This window comes from Nerophis ophidion, linkage group LG03 (assembly GCF_033978795.1).
Source record: "Nerophis ophidion isolate RoL-2023_Sa linkage group LG03, RoL_Noph_v1.0, whole genome shotgun sequence".
In the NCBI taxonomy this organism is placed as follows: domain Eukaryota; kingdom Metazoa; phylum Chordata; class Actinopteri; order Syngnathiformes; family Syngnathidae; genus Nerophis; species Nerophis ophidion.
In genome coordinates, this window is record NC_084613.1 from 30,439,570 (window position 1) to 30,455,479 (window position 15,910).

General features: G+C 44.3%; 1 protein-coding gene across 4 annotated transcripts in view; it reads right to left on the bottom strand.

The window, feature by feature from the left end:
- LOC133549431 (FERM domain-containing protein 5) overlaps positions 1-15,910 on the bottom strand; it is a 198,797-nt gene that overhangs the window by 3,484 nt on the left and 179,403 nt on the right. For all 4 annotated transcript variants that reach the window (XM_061894819.1, XM_061894821.1, XM_061894820.1 and 1 more), the window contains 2 exons: positions 15,780-15,848; positions 15,565-15,671 (listed from right to left, as the gene is read on the bottom strand). In XM_061894819.1, the coding sequence (XP_061750803.1) occupies positions 15,565-15,671; positions 15,780-15,848 (176 nt within the window). The remainder of the gene's footprint in view (positions 1-15,564; positions 15,672-15,779; positions 15,849-15,910) is intronic.

Consider the following 15,910-nt stretch of genomic DNA (forward strand, 5'->3'; position numbering starts at 1 on the left):
GTCACACAGCGGAAGGAAACTAACAAACCAAAAAAAGAGAGGATGTGACACAAAACGGGAGCCAGCTTCTTCTGTGAGTAGGGTTGTCCCAGTCGTCGATAAGGGTGCTCAAATAGTAGTTTCACATCCGAATCGCGATTCTTATTATTCTGACTGTTAACTGATTTATAATTGTAAGCTTCTTTACTCACAAGTACCACAGATGCACGCTGGAAACCAGTGGGTCAGGTTTGACAGGTTTTAATATAACACGTTGGTTCAAACTCAATCTCTCATCATTGACTTTTCAGTCTCTCCAAACAACCGCTTCCTCCTTTGCTGCCCGATCACTGTTAAAAAGACAACAGATGATTAGATTAACGCGTACCACCTGCGACATTTAATCACCTGCCAGCTGCGTCTCGCCGTCCTGCCCATGCCACGCCCCCGTCTGAGGGTGCGGTGTCTCCAGCCACCCAGAAGGGGTCGCTGATCTTCATACCTGCAGTGTGCTAATCACAACCTCCCTCCACATACCCCCACCGCCAGACTTAGGCTGGGCACCGACTGGCCGCACTTACTCCCCACCCCCCGGCCTGAGCGCGGGAGAGGAAGTCCGCCACGACCATCTTGGCTCCCGGCCTATGGATCACTCTGAAATTGTAGGGTTGTAAAGCGAGATACCACCGGGTGATCCGCGCGTAGGCATCTTTCATGCGGTGGAGCCACTAGAGGGGCTTGTGGTCCGAGCAGAGGCTGAATGGGCGTCCCAGCAGATAGTACCGAAGGGCACCGACCGCCCACCGGATGGCGAGGCACTCCCTCTCCACCGTGCTGTATCTGACCTCCCTTTCTGACAATTTCCTGCTGATATACAGGATCGGATGGTCGGTGCCCCGCTGCTGAGATAAAACGGCTACCAGTCCTCTGCCCGACGCATCCGCCTGCAAACAAAATGGGATAGAAAAATCAGGCATGTGCAGTACTGGCTCCTCACAAAGTGCTTTCCTTACCTTCTCGAATGCCTGCTGGCACTGCTCCGTCCATTGGACCAGATCTGGGGCACATTTCCGGGTGAGGTCAGTTAGTGGGCTGGTCAGGTCTGCAAACTGGGGGACAAACCTCCGGTAGTAGCCCACCAGTCCCAAAAACTGTCTCACCTCTTTTTTTGTCTTCGGGGTCGGGCATGTCGCAACTTCTGCGGTTTTATCTGAGGCCGCACCTGGCCTTCCCCCAAGTGGTACCCCAGATACTGTAACTCCCTCCGGCAAACCGCGCACTTCGCCGGGTTGGCGGTGAGCCCTGCCCGCCTCAGGGACTCGAGTACCGCTCCCACTCTCTGCATATGCTCCGCCCAGCTGTTCCCCTGGATGATGACATCATCCAGATAGGTGGCGGCATATGCAGCGTGCGGTCGCAGCACCTGGTCCATAAGGCTCTGAAATTTGGCGGGCGCACCGAACAAGCCGAACGGAAGGGTCACGAATTGGTATAATCCTTCCGGAGTGGAGAATGCGGTTTTTTCCTTGGACTCTGGAGACAAGGGAATCTGCCAGTAGCCCTTAGTCAAATCCAATGTCGTAAAAAAACGAGCAGTGCCCAACCGGTCCAGGAGCTCGTCGACCCGGGGCATTGGATAGGCGTCAAACCGTGACACATCATTCACCTTGCGGTAGTCTACACAGAACCGTACAGACCCATCTTTCTTCCCCTACCAGAACTATGGGGCTACACCATGCACTGTGGGACTCTTCTATCACTCCCAATTCCAACATGGCTTTTAATTCTTCCCGAATTACTTTGCGCTTGTGTTCAGGCAGCCTATAGGGCCGAGACCTCACCGTCACGCCTGTGCTGGTCTCTATGTGATGCTGGGTGAGAGTCGTGCGGCCTGGCAGGGGAGAGAACACGTCAGCAAAATGTTGCTGCAATTTGGCCACGTCTGCTTTCTGAGACAGCGTAAGATGATTATCACAGCGGAGAGGGGAGGGCTGGGGGGAGGGGGGAACCTCCGGCCCCAGCTCCTCGCTCTCCGCTATCGCCGTCACCATGGAGACGGGCTCCGCTTCCCTCCACCCTTTTAGTAGGTTGAGGTGGTATATTTGTGTTGCCCCACCCCGGTCAGACCGCCTGACCTCATAATCCACGTCACCCACTCGTCGTGTGACCACGAAGGGTCCTTGCCACTTGGCGAGTAATTCAGAGCTGGATGTTGGGAGTAACACAAGTACTTTCTCTCCCTGTGAAAATCGTCTAAGTTGCGCTCCCCTGTTATACAGGCGCTGTTGACGTTCTTGAGCTTGGAGCAAATTCTCACGTGACAAGTGCCCTAATGTGTGGAGTTTTGCTCTCAAGTCCATGACTTACTGAATTTCATTTTTACTGGGGCTTGGACCTTCCTCCCAGCTTTCTTTAACTAGGTCCAATACCCCCCGCGGCTTCCTGCCGAACAATAGTTCAAACGGAGAAAATCCTGTTGAGGCCTGGGGAACCTCCCGCACTGCAAATAACAGGGGATCCAACCATTTATGCCAATTTGGTTTGTCCTCGTGTACGAACTTCCGGATCATGGATTTCAAAGTTCTGTTCATCCGCTCCACCAACCCATCTGTCTGTGGGTGGTAGACGCTAGTCCGAATAGACTTGATCCCCAATAAACCGTACAGCTCCTTTAACGTGCGTGACATAAAGGACGTGCCCTGGTCAGTTGGAATCTCTTTCAGGATTCCAACTCGGGAGATAATTTGAAACAGTGCCTGTGCTACACTCTTCGCAGAGATGGAGCGCAGTGGCACTGCTTCGGGATAGCGCGTTGCATAATCCACCAGGACCAGTGCAAAGCGATATCCCTGGGTGCTCGGGTGAAATGGCCCGACGAGGTCCATGCCAATTCGTTCAAACGGGACCTCTATGAGTGGTAATGGCCTCAAAGGTGCTCTAGGGGTGGCCGCAGGGTTGACTAATTGACTGTCCGGGCATGCGGCGCACGTCTGCCCGAATGCCTGGCCAATAGAACCGGGCCATTATCCGATTAAGTGTTTTATCATATCCCATGTGGGTTAAAATGTGCCGCCTGTAAAATCATTTCCCGACGGCTTTTTGGTACCAACAATTGGGTAATTTCCTCCCCTGTCTGAGTGTCACGGCTCACTCTGTATTGTCTGTCCCTAATCAATACAAAATGAAGGAAATCCCGCGTTATCCCCGGACGAACCCGCTGCCCATCACTTGGTCCCAGGTCTCGCGCAGAGTGTCGTCTCGAGACTGCTCGAGTGGAAAATCATCCGTGGGGCGCCATTGGGGAACCGGGGAAACCTCCTGGGAAGTCCCCGCCGGCCCCCCTTCCCCCTCCCCCTCGGCCGCGTCGGATAATCTCGCGTCGCCGATGAGAACAGCGCAGTTATCCCCTTTCCCTACCGTCCGTGAACGCACCCCTGCACACTGCTGCATTAACCCCTTAAATCCCGGCCAATTTGTTCCCAAGATTAAAGGGTGCGCTAGGCGCGAACTTACTACCACCTTAACACTATGTTTTTCCCCCCTGAACAAAATTTTCACCGGCACAATGGGATACGTGTGAATATCCCCATGCACACATTTAACCTGCACCCGTGTAACCTTACTCAATACCCCGGGTCGAACCAGGTTTTGGTGAATCATGGATTGTTCACAACCCGAATCCACCATCGCCCGGTGTATACTCCCTTGTATCCTTACCGGTACATAGTATGTCTCTCCCGGTCCCGGGGAGGAGGCTGGAGGGTTGACCACCCGGATCACCTGCCCCACTTCCATCGCTGGACACTCCCGTTGCAGGTGACCTAGCCGTCCGCACCTCCAGCACACCTGCCCCGGCATTCGAGGTGCTGTTTGCGGGGGACACGCAGTGTCTGCTGCGGCCGGGCCCTGCGGAGAAAACATGTTCATGTTTCGTGGTCTGGTCCACAGCTGGGCTCCCTCTGCTGGTGGTGACCGCATTTTGCGCGGCGCTGGTACTGGCCGCTCCGTTCCTCCTGCAGCCTTCTCCCGCTGTACCGTCAGGTGGTCCTCCGCCAAGGCTACCGCTGCTGCTAGCTCTTGTGGTCGATGGTAGCGGACCCATGCTGACGTCCGTGTCGGGATCGCCTCCAGGAATTGTTCCGGGATCACTTGTTCGATCACCTCTTCTTTTCTTCCGGGTTGCAGCCATCTGGTTGCCGCATCTGTCAGCTGTTGGCCCAGGACGAAAGGCCGCTGATCTTGACCAAGTTTCATGGTTCTAAATTTTATTTTGTAGTCTTCTTTGGATCCTCCTGTCCGGTCCAACACTGCCCTCCTCATGTCCCGGTAGCTCATCTGGGACGCTGGTGGCAGGCTGAGCGACGCTCGCTGCGCCTCTCCCACCAACAATGGCAGCAGCCGCACCGCCCACTCCTCCTCCGGCCAGCCGCACGACTTGGCTGTGATCTCAAACATGTCCATGAAGCTATGGGGATCTTCTGTTTCCACCATCCTGTGCATGCCTACTGCCGTCAAAGTCGTCCTCTCAGTTGCGTATTTTTCTGCTCCGGCCCTCTCCGACATCTTCTGCAGAATCTGGCTCTGCTGCGCGATTTGGCCTTGCATCGCTTCCATCTGCCGGTGATTTGCGGTCGATATTTCTGCCAACAGCTGCCCCAGCGCTTCAATTGGGCTTGGTGACGACATTGCACATTCCCTATGTTTTCGTTGGGAGCCAATTGTAAGCTTCTTTACTCACAAGTACCACAGATGCACGCTGGAAACCGGTGGGTCAGGTTTGACAGGTTTTAATATAACACGTTGGTTCAAACTCAATCTCTCATCATTGACTTTTCAGTCTCTCCAAACAACCGCTTCCTCCTCTGCTGCCCGATCACTGTTAAAAAGACAACAGATGATTAGATTAACGCGTACCACCTGCGACATCTAATCACCTGCCAGCTGCGTCTCGCCGTCCTGCCCATGCCACGCCCCAGTCTGAGGGTGCGCTGTCTCCAGCCACCCAGAAGGGGTCGCTGATCTTCATACCTGCAGTGTGCTAATCACAACCTCCCTCCACAATAATGTTTTTAAATAAATGAATAAAAACACAGGAATACATTTCAAAACTACGTTTTTAGGTTTCTCCATGCTTACTCACTCCGCATATATTACAGCAACCAAAAGAAGGTTTTGTAACTTGCAACCTGTTTTGAAAATGTTTTATTATAATTACCGTATTATGCCAAATAATGCATTGCGGTGATCAGTTTGAATCAAGAATAGATTCTGAATGGAATCGGATTCGGACCGGATTCTAACTATTAGTCGGATACCAATGAATTCCCCCTTTTTGTTTGCCTAATTTGCCCACATTTTTGATACGATAGAAATTAGAAAAAAACTGGACACGTACTTAAATTCACCAAATTGTTTAAAACTGTTTCAAAACCGTTAAGTATTTAATCACTGCTTCAATATGTTTTTTGCACAGAATTAACATTGTAATACCAGCTGCCAAAAGGTAACTATACATTTTTAAGAAAAGAACAGCAGTCTCTAACTACCCAGTATAACACACAATACTGTGCTTTTAAAAATGCTCTTAAAACATAATAGTCAACTACTAAACATTGTAGAAAGAACAGCAGTGGTGTGAAGCCTTCAAATATATAAAACAATATAATTTTCTCTCTGTGGTGGTAGTGTGATTTTATGTACAGTATTTTGTAACAAAATAGGCTAACAAGGATAAAACGTACAGTGGGGCAAAAAAGTATTTAGTCAGCCACCGATTGTGCAAGTTCTAAAATAATGACAGAGGTCTGTAATTTTCATCATAGGTAGACTTCAACTGTGAGAAACAGAATGTGAAAGAAATCCAGGAATTCCACATTGTAGGAAATTTAAAGAATTTATTTGTAAATTATGGTGGAAAATAAGTATTTGGTCAACCATTCAAAGCTCTCACTGATGGAAGGAGGTTTTGGCTCAAAATCTCACGATACATGGCCCCTTTCATTCTTTCCTTAACACGGATCAATCGTCCTGTCCCCTTAGCAGAAAAACAGCCCCAAAGCATGATGTTTCCATCCCCATGCTTCACAGTAGGTATGGTGTTCTTGGGATGCAACTCAGTATTCTTCTTCCTCCAAACACGACGAGTTGAATTTACACCAAAAAGTTCTATTTTGGTTTCATCTGACCACATGACATTCTCCCAATCCTCTGCTGTATCATCCATGTATCCATTTTGGTATGAACTCAACTCGTTGTGTTTGGAGGAAGAAGCTGTGCGGTACTTGCTAGTACAGTGATTAATACATGTCCCGTGGGCTTTTATTTCATATGCACTAAAATAATTTTTGTCCAGATTGGCACTATATACAAACCCTGTTTCCATATGAGTTAGGAAATTGTGTTAGATGTAAATATTAACGGAATACAATGTTTTGCAAATCATTTTCACACCATATTGAGTATAAAGACAACATATTTGATGTTCAAACTAATAAAACAAAAAAATGTTTGCAAATAATCATTAATTTTAGATTTTGACGCCAGCAACACGTGACACAGAAGTTGGGAAAGGTGGCAATAAATACTGATAAAGTTGAGGAATGCTCATCAAACACTTATTTGGAACACCCCAAAGGTGTGCAGGCTAATTGGGAACAGGTGGGTGCCATGATTGGGTATAAAAACATCTTCCCAAAAAATGCTCAGTCTTTCATAAGAAAGGATGGGGTGAGGTACACCCCTTTGTCCACAACTGCGTGAGCAAATAGTCAAACAGTTTAAGAACAACGTTTCTCAAGGTGCAATTGCAAGAAATTTAGGGATTTCAACATCTATGGTCCATAATACCATCAAACGGTTTAGAGAATCTGGAGTAATCACCTAAGCGGCAAGGCCAGAAACCAACATTCAATGACCGTGACCTTCGATCCCTCAGACGGCACTGTATTAAAAACTGACATCAATCTCTAAAGGATATCACCACATGGGCTCAGGAACACTTCAGAAAACCACTGTCACTAAATACAGTTGGTCGCTACATCTGTAAGTGCAAGTTAAAGCTCTACTATGCAAAGCGAAAGCGATTCATCAACAACATCCAGAAATGCCGCCGGCTTCTCGGGGCCCGAGATCATTAAGATGGACTGATGCAAAGTGGAAAAGTGTTCTGTGGTCTCACGAGTCCACTTTTAACATTGTTTTTGGAAATATTCGACATCGTGTCATCCGGACCAAAGGGGAAGCGAACCATCCAGACTGTTATAGACACAAAGTTCAAAAGCCAGCATCTGTGATGGTATGGGGGTGCATTAGTGCCCAAGGCATGGGTAACTTACACATCTGTGAAGGCACCATTAATGCTGAAAGGTACATACAGGTTTTGGAACAACATACTGTATGCTGCCATCTAAGCGCCGTCTTTTTCATGGACGCCCTGCTTATATCAGCAAGACAATGCTTAGCCACATTCAGCATCTGTTACAACAGCGTGACTTCGTAAAAAAAGAGTCCGGGTACTTTCCTGGCCCGCCTGCAGTCCAGACCTGTCTTCTATCGAAAATGTGTGGCGCTGAGAAGGTGCCTGGTATGTTAACATAATATATTATGGTTAGAGTCATTCAAATAACTATAACATATGAGTTGGGAAATTGTGTTAGATGTAAATATAAACGAAATACAATGATTTGAAAATCATTTTCAACCCATATTGAGTACAAAGACAACATATTTGATGTTCAAACTTTTTTGCATATAATCATTAACTTTAGAATTTGATGCCAGCAACACGTGACAAAGAAGTTTGGAAATTTGGCAATAAATACTGATAAAGTTGAGGAATGCTCATCAAACACTTATTTGGAACATACAAATCAAATCAAATTGTATAAATAGGCTCCTTCTTAACAAATTGTATTTACCGATAAACCAAAACCTAACCTTGTATATTTGTGCTTGGTGATCCACAAAAAAAAAACTATTGAAATGTGATCATTTGCACAATAAACTGCAACTAAGATAGATTGTTACAACATATAACAGTAATAATCTTGTAAAAGTGAAAACACTAAATAGTCTGTCACACGTCCCTGCTGGCCCGGCTGTACCTGCGTGGCTGCTGGGCCGAATGCATGGCAGCGGCGTCACGCCATCCGACTCCTGCTGCCCGTCCAGAGCGGGGTACAAGGGCAAGACCCCCAGGGCCTTCCCCAACATACGGGGCCCCAGGCTCAGCACGCGCACCCTCACGTCGCGGTAGCAGTGGTTGATCATACGCAGGTGGACGTTCACCCGGGTGGTGATGCGGATCAGACACTTCACCATGGTGGCGGCGGGCACAAGCCTGACTTATCCTACAGTCCTGACGGTCCCTGTCCCCTCGGTCCAGGCCACGGAGTCGCACCTTCGTCGGCGGGTTTCACTCGCTCGTGTGAGGCGACCGCGCGGGATCGGCTATCTTGGACCCACCCTGGCTTGTGACAAACATGGCCAGGGTATTTTCAGTGCAGGTATTAATACCACTGCAGCACACGCCGTCAGCTCTCCTGACGCCTCAGTCCTCACACTGACCATAAAGCACTGCACTCCACTTTTTTGCAATAATACAACTCTTCATTTATCCTCCTGACAACCAACATCCCCTGCAGTGGACATTGGTTTTGACTCTTTTACACTGTTGCTTACACATTTTGGGGATTGCAGTGGGCAGTTTTTTAAATTTTGACATATCTATTGAGATGCTTCACTCTCACAGTCGCGGTCAAAAGTTTATATACAACTTGTAAAGAACATAACGTCATGGCTGTCTTGAGTTTCCAATCATTTCTACAACTCTTATTTTTTTGTGATAGAGTGATTGGAGTACATACTTGTTGGTCACAAAAAGCATTCATGTAGTTTGGTTCTTTTATGAATCTACTGAAAATGTGACCAAATCTGCTGGGTCAAAAGTATACATACAGCAATGTTAATATTTGCTTACATGTCCCTTGGCAAGTTACACTGCAATAAGGCGCTTTTACGTAGCCATCCACAAGCTTTTGGTTGAAATTTTGACCATTCCTCTTGACAAAATCGGTGCAGTTCAGCTAAATTTGTTGGTTTTCTGACATGAACTTGTTTCTTCAACATTGTCCACACGTTTAAGTCAGGACTTTGTGAAGTCCATTCTAAAGCCTTAATTCTAACCTGATTTAGCCATTCCTTTACCACTTTTGATGTGTGTTTGGGGTTATTGTCCTGATGGGACACCCGACTGTGCCCAAGGCCCAACCTCCAGGCTGATGATTTTAGGTTGTCCTGAAGAATTTAGAGGTAATCCTCCTTTTTCATTGTCCAATTTACTCTCTGTAAAGCACCAGTTCCATTGGCCGCAAAACAAGCCCAGAACATAATACTTCCACCACGATGCTTGATGGTAGGCTTGGTGTTCCTGGGATTAAAAGCCTCACCTTTTTTCCACCAAACATATTGCTGGGTATTGTGGCCAAACAGCTCAATTTTTGTTTCATCTGACCATGGAACTTTCCTCCAGAACGTCTTATCTTTGTCCTGTCCATGTGGTGTCAGACAGCCATGACATTGTTTTTTACAAGTGTATGTAAAGTTTTGACCACCACTGTATGTATATTTTTACATAAAAGTACTAACAAATTCAATATAAAGTGGTCATAATATGGATTTCAGTAGCCATGCAACCTATTGTTCAATTAAAGATGATTATAAATCTTTTTCTCTTTACTTCAGAGTGTAAAGTAGACATTGGCTGTTTCACATATAATTATCATCAATAGGTTTTTTTTGATTGATTAAAACTTTTATTAGTAGATTGCACAGTACAGTACATTTTCCGTACAATTTACCACTAATTTGAAACACCCAAATAAGTTTTTCAACTTGTTTAAGTCGGGGTCCACGTAAATCAATTCATGGTAATATGAATCATAATAGTGTATCATGTCAGTCTTCCTTTGTCTTTAAAGGGGAACGGCACTGTTTTTTTTTTTATTTTGCTTATTTTTTTAAATCATTATGACAGACAAGAACGCATGACTTTTTTTTTTTTTTTTTTTTTTAGGAAATTTAAGATGATAAAAAATGGCTTGGAATATGCGGCTAATGAGAGTCCTCGTAGCCTTCAAAGCCCTCTAAAGCAACTTCAAACGTTTTATATATGCACTACAAGTATACCGTATTTCCTTGAATTGCCGCAGGGCATAGATTATGCGCCTGCCTTGAATTACTGCCGGGTCAAAATCGCTTCGCAAAATAATTAGCGCATGCTTAGTATTACCGCCTGGTCAAACTCGTGACGTCATGAGTGACACTTCCCCTGTCATCATTTTCAAAATGGAGGAGGCTGATTTCATTACCGGTAATTTGAAATCGCATAAAGGGAAGAAGATTAAGAGCTATTCAGTAGGATTCAAGGTCCAAGCTTACATCACACTCAAATTTTTACTGCATGCCTTTGGTAAGTGCCAGAGTGAGAAGAGGTTTTAAAACAATTAGCGCATGCTTACTTTTACTGCATGCCTTTGGTAAGCGCAGGAGTGAGAAGAGGTTTTAAATTAATTAGAGCCTCGGCGGCAATTAAAGGAAATACGGTATATATGAATATTTAATATAATAGCAGACACATTTGAGACAATATGTACAATATCCACCATATTTTGGTCATTTTAATCAATGCCAACTGACTTCCGGAAACAAACACGAATGTGTTTTCTAATCATGGTAGATTTGGTAATAGACAACAAGATGACTATTTTTGGTCAAATGCGGATTCACGACCTTATCTGTTTGAAGCTGAATATATGGAGGATGAACTACTCCACATCGAGAGGAGCCAGATGAGGTGGTTCGGGCATCTGGTCAGGATGCCACACGAACTCCTCCCTAAGGAGGTGTTTAGGGCATGTCCAACCGGTAGGAGGCCACGGGGAAGACCCAGGACACGTTAGGAAGACTATGTCTCCCGGCTGTCCTGGGAACAGCTCGGGATCCTGGATGAAGTGGCTGGGGAGAGGGAAGTCTGGGCTTTACTGCTGAGGCTGCTGCCCCCACGACCTGACCTCGGATACGCGGAAGAAGATGGATGGATGAACTGCTGCTTTCAGAAGCATCACGAAAGAAGGATGAGACGTTGGAGCAGACGAAACCCGAGAGAGTGAGGTCGGCTTGACCCGAAGCTCTAAATGTGGAACTTGAACCCAAAATATTTCAACATAAATGGAGTGCTTACTCAAATAAACCGGAAAAACATCCCCGACCAGTTGGACCAAACTCACAAATGTCCATCGAGTGAGTCACATTTTGTATATTGATCATAATACACGCAGCATGTCGTGCGTGTTATCACACTGTGTACAAACAAAACATTAAATAAATACTTTACTGTAATATGATTGTTCATGTTTTTCAGTCAATACAGAATGGTCTCCGATCACATTGTGTTGAAACAATTTTTACATGTTAGCATTAAAAAAAAAACCTTTGTCTTCTTGTCTCTGTTAGGAATTGTGAACGACAGGCAAAAAAAAAAAAAGAAGAAAAAAAAAATTAAGTTCCCTTCTAAAAATTTGTGGCCAACTTTAATAAGGGTCATTGAACGCACCGCAGTTATGGGCAATGAGAAGCAAAATTGAAACTCTTGCACAACTTTTTCTTATGCTGCCACAAATAGTTTTGGTGTATTTATACTTTTACAATCATCGCCTTATCCTTGCTCCAAAATGTCGGTGCAGCTGTGTTGAGTCAAGTGTGTAGGCTCGCTTTGACGCAATCTAAGCCGAACAAACCATTTTGCTTTTTTCATGCGGGTGTATGTAATAGGCATGCTGAAATCATTAATTCAATTGTCATCCGAATTGCGTTCGTATTTATTCTGATTCTAAATCGACTCATAATTTTCAAAAATAAATTTGAAAAAAATTATAAATTAGAGGATAAATCTGATTAATCACACTTTTAAATTTGAATGAATCATGTTATTACTTACTTACATATATATATATATATATTATTATTTTTTTTTAATATTTTATCCACAGTCTTTGAATAAAAATTTGAATGAATTATGATTAATTTTATGATCATTTTATGTTATTTTGCCTTCTTGTAATTTTCTGTAGAGCACTTTGAATTGCCTTGTGTAGAAATTGTGTTCTATAAATAAACCTGTCTTGCTTATCTTGACACAAATGCAATTTTATTGTTAGAATGTCATACAGGAAAAAATATATAAAATCTGCGGTTAAGGTAAAGGAGCTCAAAATAGTTTGTGAGATTAATCTGCAACATAAATTAAAGTTTAAGTACCAAAGATTGTCCCACACACTCAAAGTGTGGTGAAATGTGTCCTCTGCATTTGACCCATCTCCTTGTTCACCCTCTAGGAGGTGAGGTGAGGTGAGCAGTGAGCAGTAGCAGCGACTGCACCCGGGAATCATTTTTGGTGATTTAACCCCCAATTCCAACCCTTGATGCCGAGTGCCAAGCATTGAGCTAATGGGTCTCATTTTTTATAGTCTTTGGTATGACTAAGCCGGGGTTTGAACTCACAACCGCCCAGTCTCAGGGCGGACGCTCTAACCACAAGGCCACTGAGCAGGTTTACTTAATGCGATCATGTTTTGTGATTAATCACATTATTTAACTCGTTACTTCTGAAAGCCCTAATTTTCATACCATAATATATTCCGAGAATTGGTTTGAATCAAATTGTCCCCCCAGCAATCGAATATAATTGTAAGATTTACATTCCCAGAAGGTAGTCCGAGCTTTTGTTCGCACTACAGGGTTTGGATATTTTCTGTCGAATCCGATCTTTTTATGTAATGGTTTACAAAAAAAAGCGATGTGTTATGTAAACGTTCTGACCCGTATGACGTTGTAGTCGGTCTTAATCGTGGCGCATTTGTGACAATTTCAAGGATTTTCTGCAATCCAGGTCAACATTTTCTGAACCGTGTTGGCAAGCAATCAGAGACGGGAGTGGTGGAATATTCACGTGAGTTCCTAAAACATTATTTTCAACTGTTTTCTGCTCTTTTGTCATATATCTATTTTACAACCGTCTATTTTGGTGAAGTATGGCGCTTATTGCTTTTTGATGTTGTATTGGTCGGATGAACGCGACCCGATCGTTCTGACTTCAGTCGCATCGGATACATGTCTGATTTATATCCACAAACAGAAGAGGCCTGGGTCGGATTCTAAAAATTGACAATTGCACTGCTCACACCGACATGAAAAGTCCGATAGAGGTCATGTATGGAGAAAAAAAAGGGAATTGACTTGCAGTGTGAACAAAGCCTTAGAACAGAGGAGAATCTCTGCACACGTGGGCCGGACTAATAAAATCATGGCATTAAAACTAAAAAAATAAATACAACTTCAGATTGTTTTCTTCGTCTTATTTTGGCCAAACATATAACAAACACAACCTGAAAATATTACAATAAAAATACCGGCAGCGGTAAAGTTTAGATCCAAGAAGGGAAGAAGAAAGTGAATGAATGTTTATAACTGAATACATTTACATTTGTATAATTTGTTTTAATGAATTAATGTTTATGACAGCATTTTTCCAAAACACAATATAAAACGTGAGATACAACAGGATAATGCATACATTTATCATCTGTTTTTAAAACGCTTTCAAAAAAGGGGGACCCCAAACATTTACTCTTGGACCCCATTTTGAAAAAATTCCGAGCACCAACACTGATGGAGTATTGGTGCGTGCGAAACAGCAACAGGCTGTGTTCTAATCCCAATCAGATATCACCCTGGGGGCCATAAATAAATCGTTCTTAACTTTGACACATAGGCCTTAGACAATTGGATTCAAGCAACCTTATTATTGAACTTTCACGGCTATGTTTATTTTATCTTAACATTTATGATGTGTTTTTTTAATAACATATATTCAAATAGGTGGCGACTTGTCCAGGGTGTACGCCGCCTTCCGCCCGATTGTAGCTGAGTTAGGCACCAGCGCCCCCCGCAACCCCAAAGGGAATAAGCGGTAGAAAATGGATGGATGTATCCAAATAAAGGGGAAAAAAATATGCACTGTGTTGACTGACACTCACACCTGCAGAATGTCCCGCCAGCTGTCATGAGGCAAACGGGGCCAGACGGCTCGAGTAACAACAAGTGTGTTTTTTCCCATGGGAGGGGAGGATCTTTCATATGAAAATGACTTTAGGAAGCACAAACGTTAGCCATGTTGAATACTTCCCGGATGAAACCACATGAGGCTCTGTGCACTTTTCGATCAGCTTGGAAGAATACTGTGGAGCAAAAAAGTATTTAGTCAGCCACCGATTGTGCAAGTTCTCCCACTTAAAATGATGACAGAGGTCTGTAATTTGCATCATAGGTACACTTCAACTGTGAGAGAGAGAATGTGATAAAAAAAAAATCCAAGAATTCCCATTGTAGGAATTTTAAAGAATTTATTTGTAAAGATGGTGGAAAATAAGTATTTGGTCAACCATTCAAAGCTCTCACTGATGGAAGGAGGTTTTGGCTCAAAATCTCACGATACATGGCCCCATTCATTTTTTCCTTAACACGGATCAATCGTCCTGTCCCCTTAGCAGAAAAACAGACCCAAAGCATGATGTTTCCACCTCCATGCTTCACAGTATGTATGGTGTTCTTGGGATGCAACTCAGTATTCTTCTTCCTCCAAACATGACGATTTGAGTTTATACCAAAAAGTTGTATTTTGGTTTCATCTGACCACATGACATTTTCCCAATCCTCTGCTGTATCATCCATGTGCTGTCTGGCAAACTTCAGAAGAGCCTGGACATGCATTGGCTTAAGCAGGGGGACATGTCTGAAACTGCAGGATTTGATTCCCTGTCGACGTAGTGTGTTACTGATGGTAACCTTTGTTAATTTGGTCCCAGCTCTCTACAGGTCATTCACCAGGTCCCCCTGTGTGGTTCTGGGATTTTTGCTCACCGTTCTCATGATCATTTTGACCCCACGGGATGAGATCTTGCGTGGAGCCCCAGATCGAGGGAGATTATCAGTGGTCTTGTATGTCTTCCATTTTCTGATAAATGCTCCCACAGTTGATTTTTTCACACCAAGCTGCTTGCCTATTGTAGATTCACTCTTCCCAGTCTACAATTATTTTCCTGGTGTCATTCGACAGCTCTTTGGTCTTGGCCATAGTGGAGTTTGGAGTCTGACTGTTTGAGGCTGTGGACAGGTGTCTTTTATACAGATAACGAGTTCAAACAAGTGCCATTAATACAGGTAACGAGTGGAGGACCGAAGATTTTCTTAAAGAAGAAGTTAAAGGTCTGTGAGAGCCAGTGATCTTCCTTGTTTGAAGTGACCAAATACTTATTTTCCACCATAATTTACAAATACATTCTTTAAATTTCTTACAATGTGAATTCCTGGATTTTTTTTTCACATTCTGTCTCTCACAGTTGAAGTGTACCTATGATGAAAATTACAGACATTTTTCATCATTTTAAGTGGGAGAACTTGCACAATCGGCGGCTGACTAAATACTTTTTTGCCCACCTGTAACCACGCTAGAGTGTCAGGAATGCATACCCTCCATGATGGATATGTGCACGGCTCTGCGGCGTGTGCGCGGTACGCTGCTGAGACGAGGTCCATGAGTGATGGATGGGCAACTCCGGCTGGGAACCATGCCGGCTCTGCACCGTGAACACACACCAATAAACGTCACCAAGTTGTCAAACTTGAACAGACAGTCTAAATAGTAACAATACGCTGTATTGTTCCTGTATTGTAAGAAACATTACCTGTGTATTTCCGGAGGTTCCCGTTTGATTTTGGCACTTTGCTCCATCACCTCTTTTGCCACACGACCACTGTTTAATAATAACACAGTTTGTGTTAACCAAAATAAAAGCAGTAGAGTGAGTATTATTAA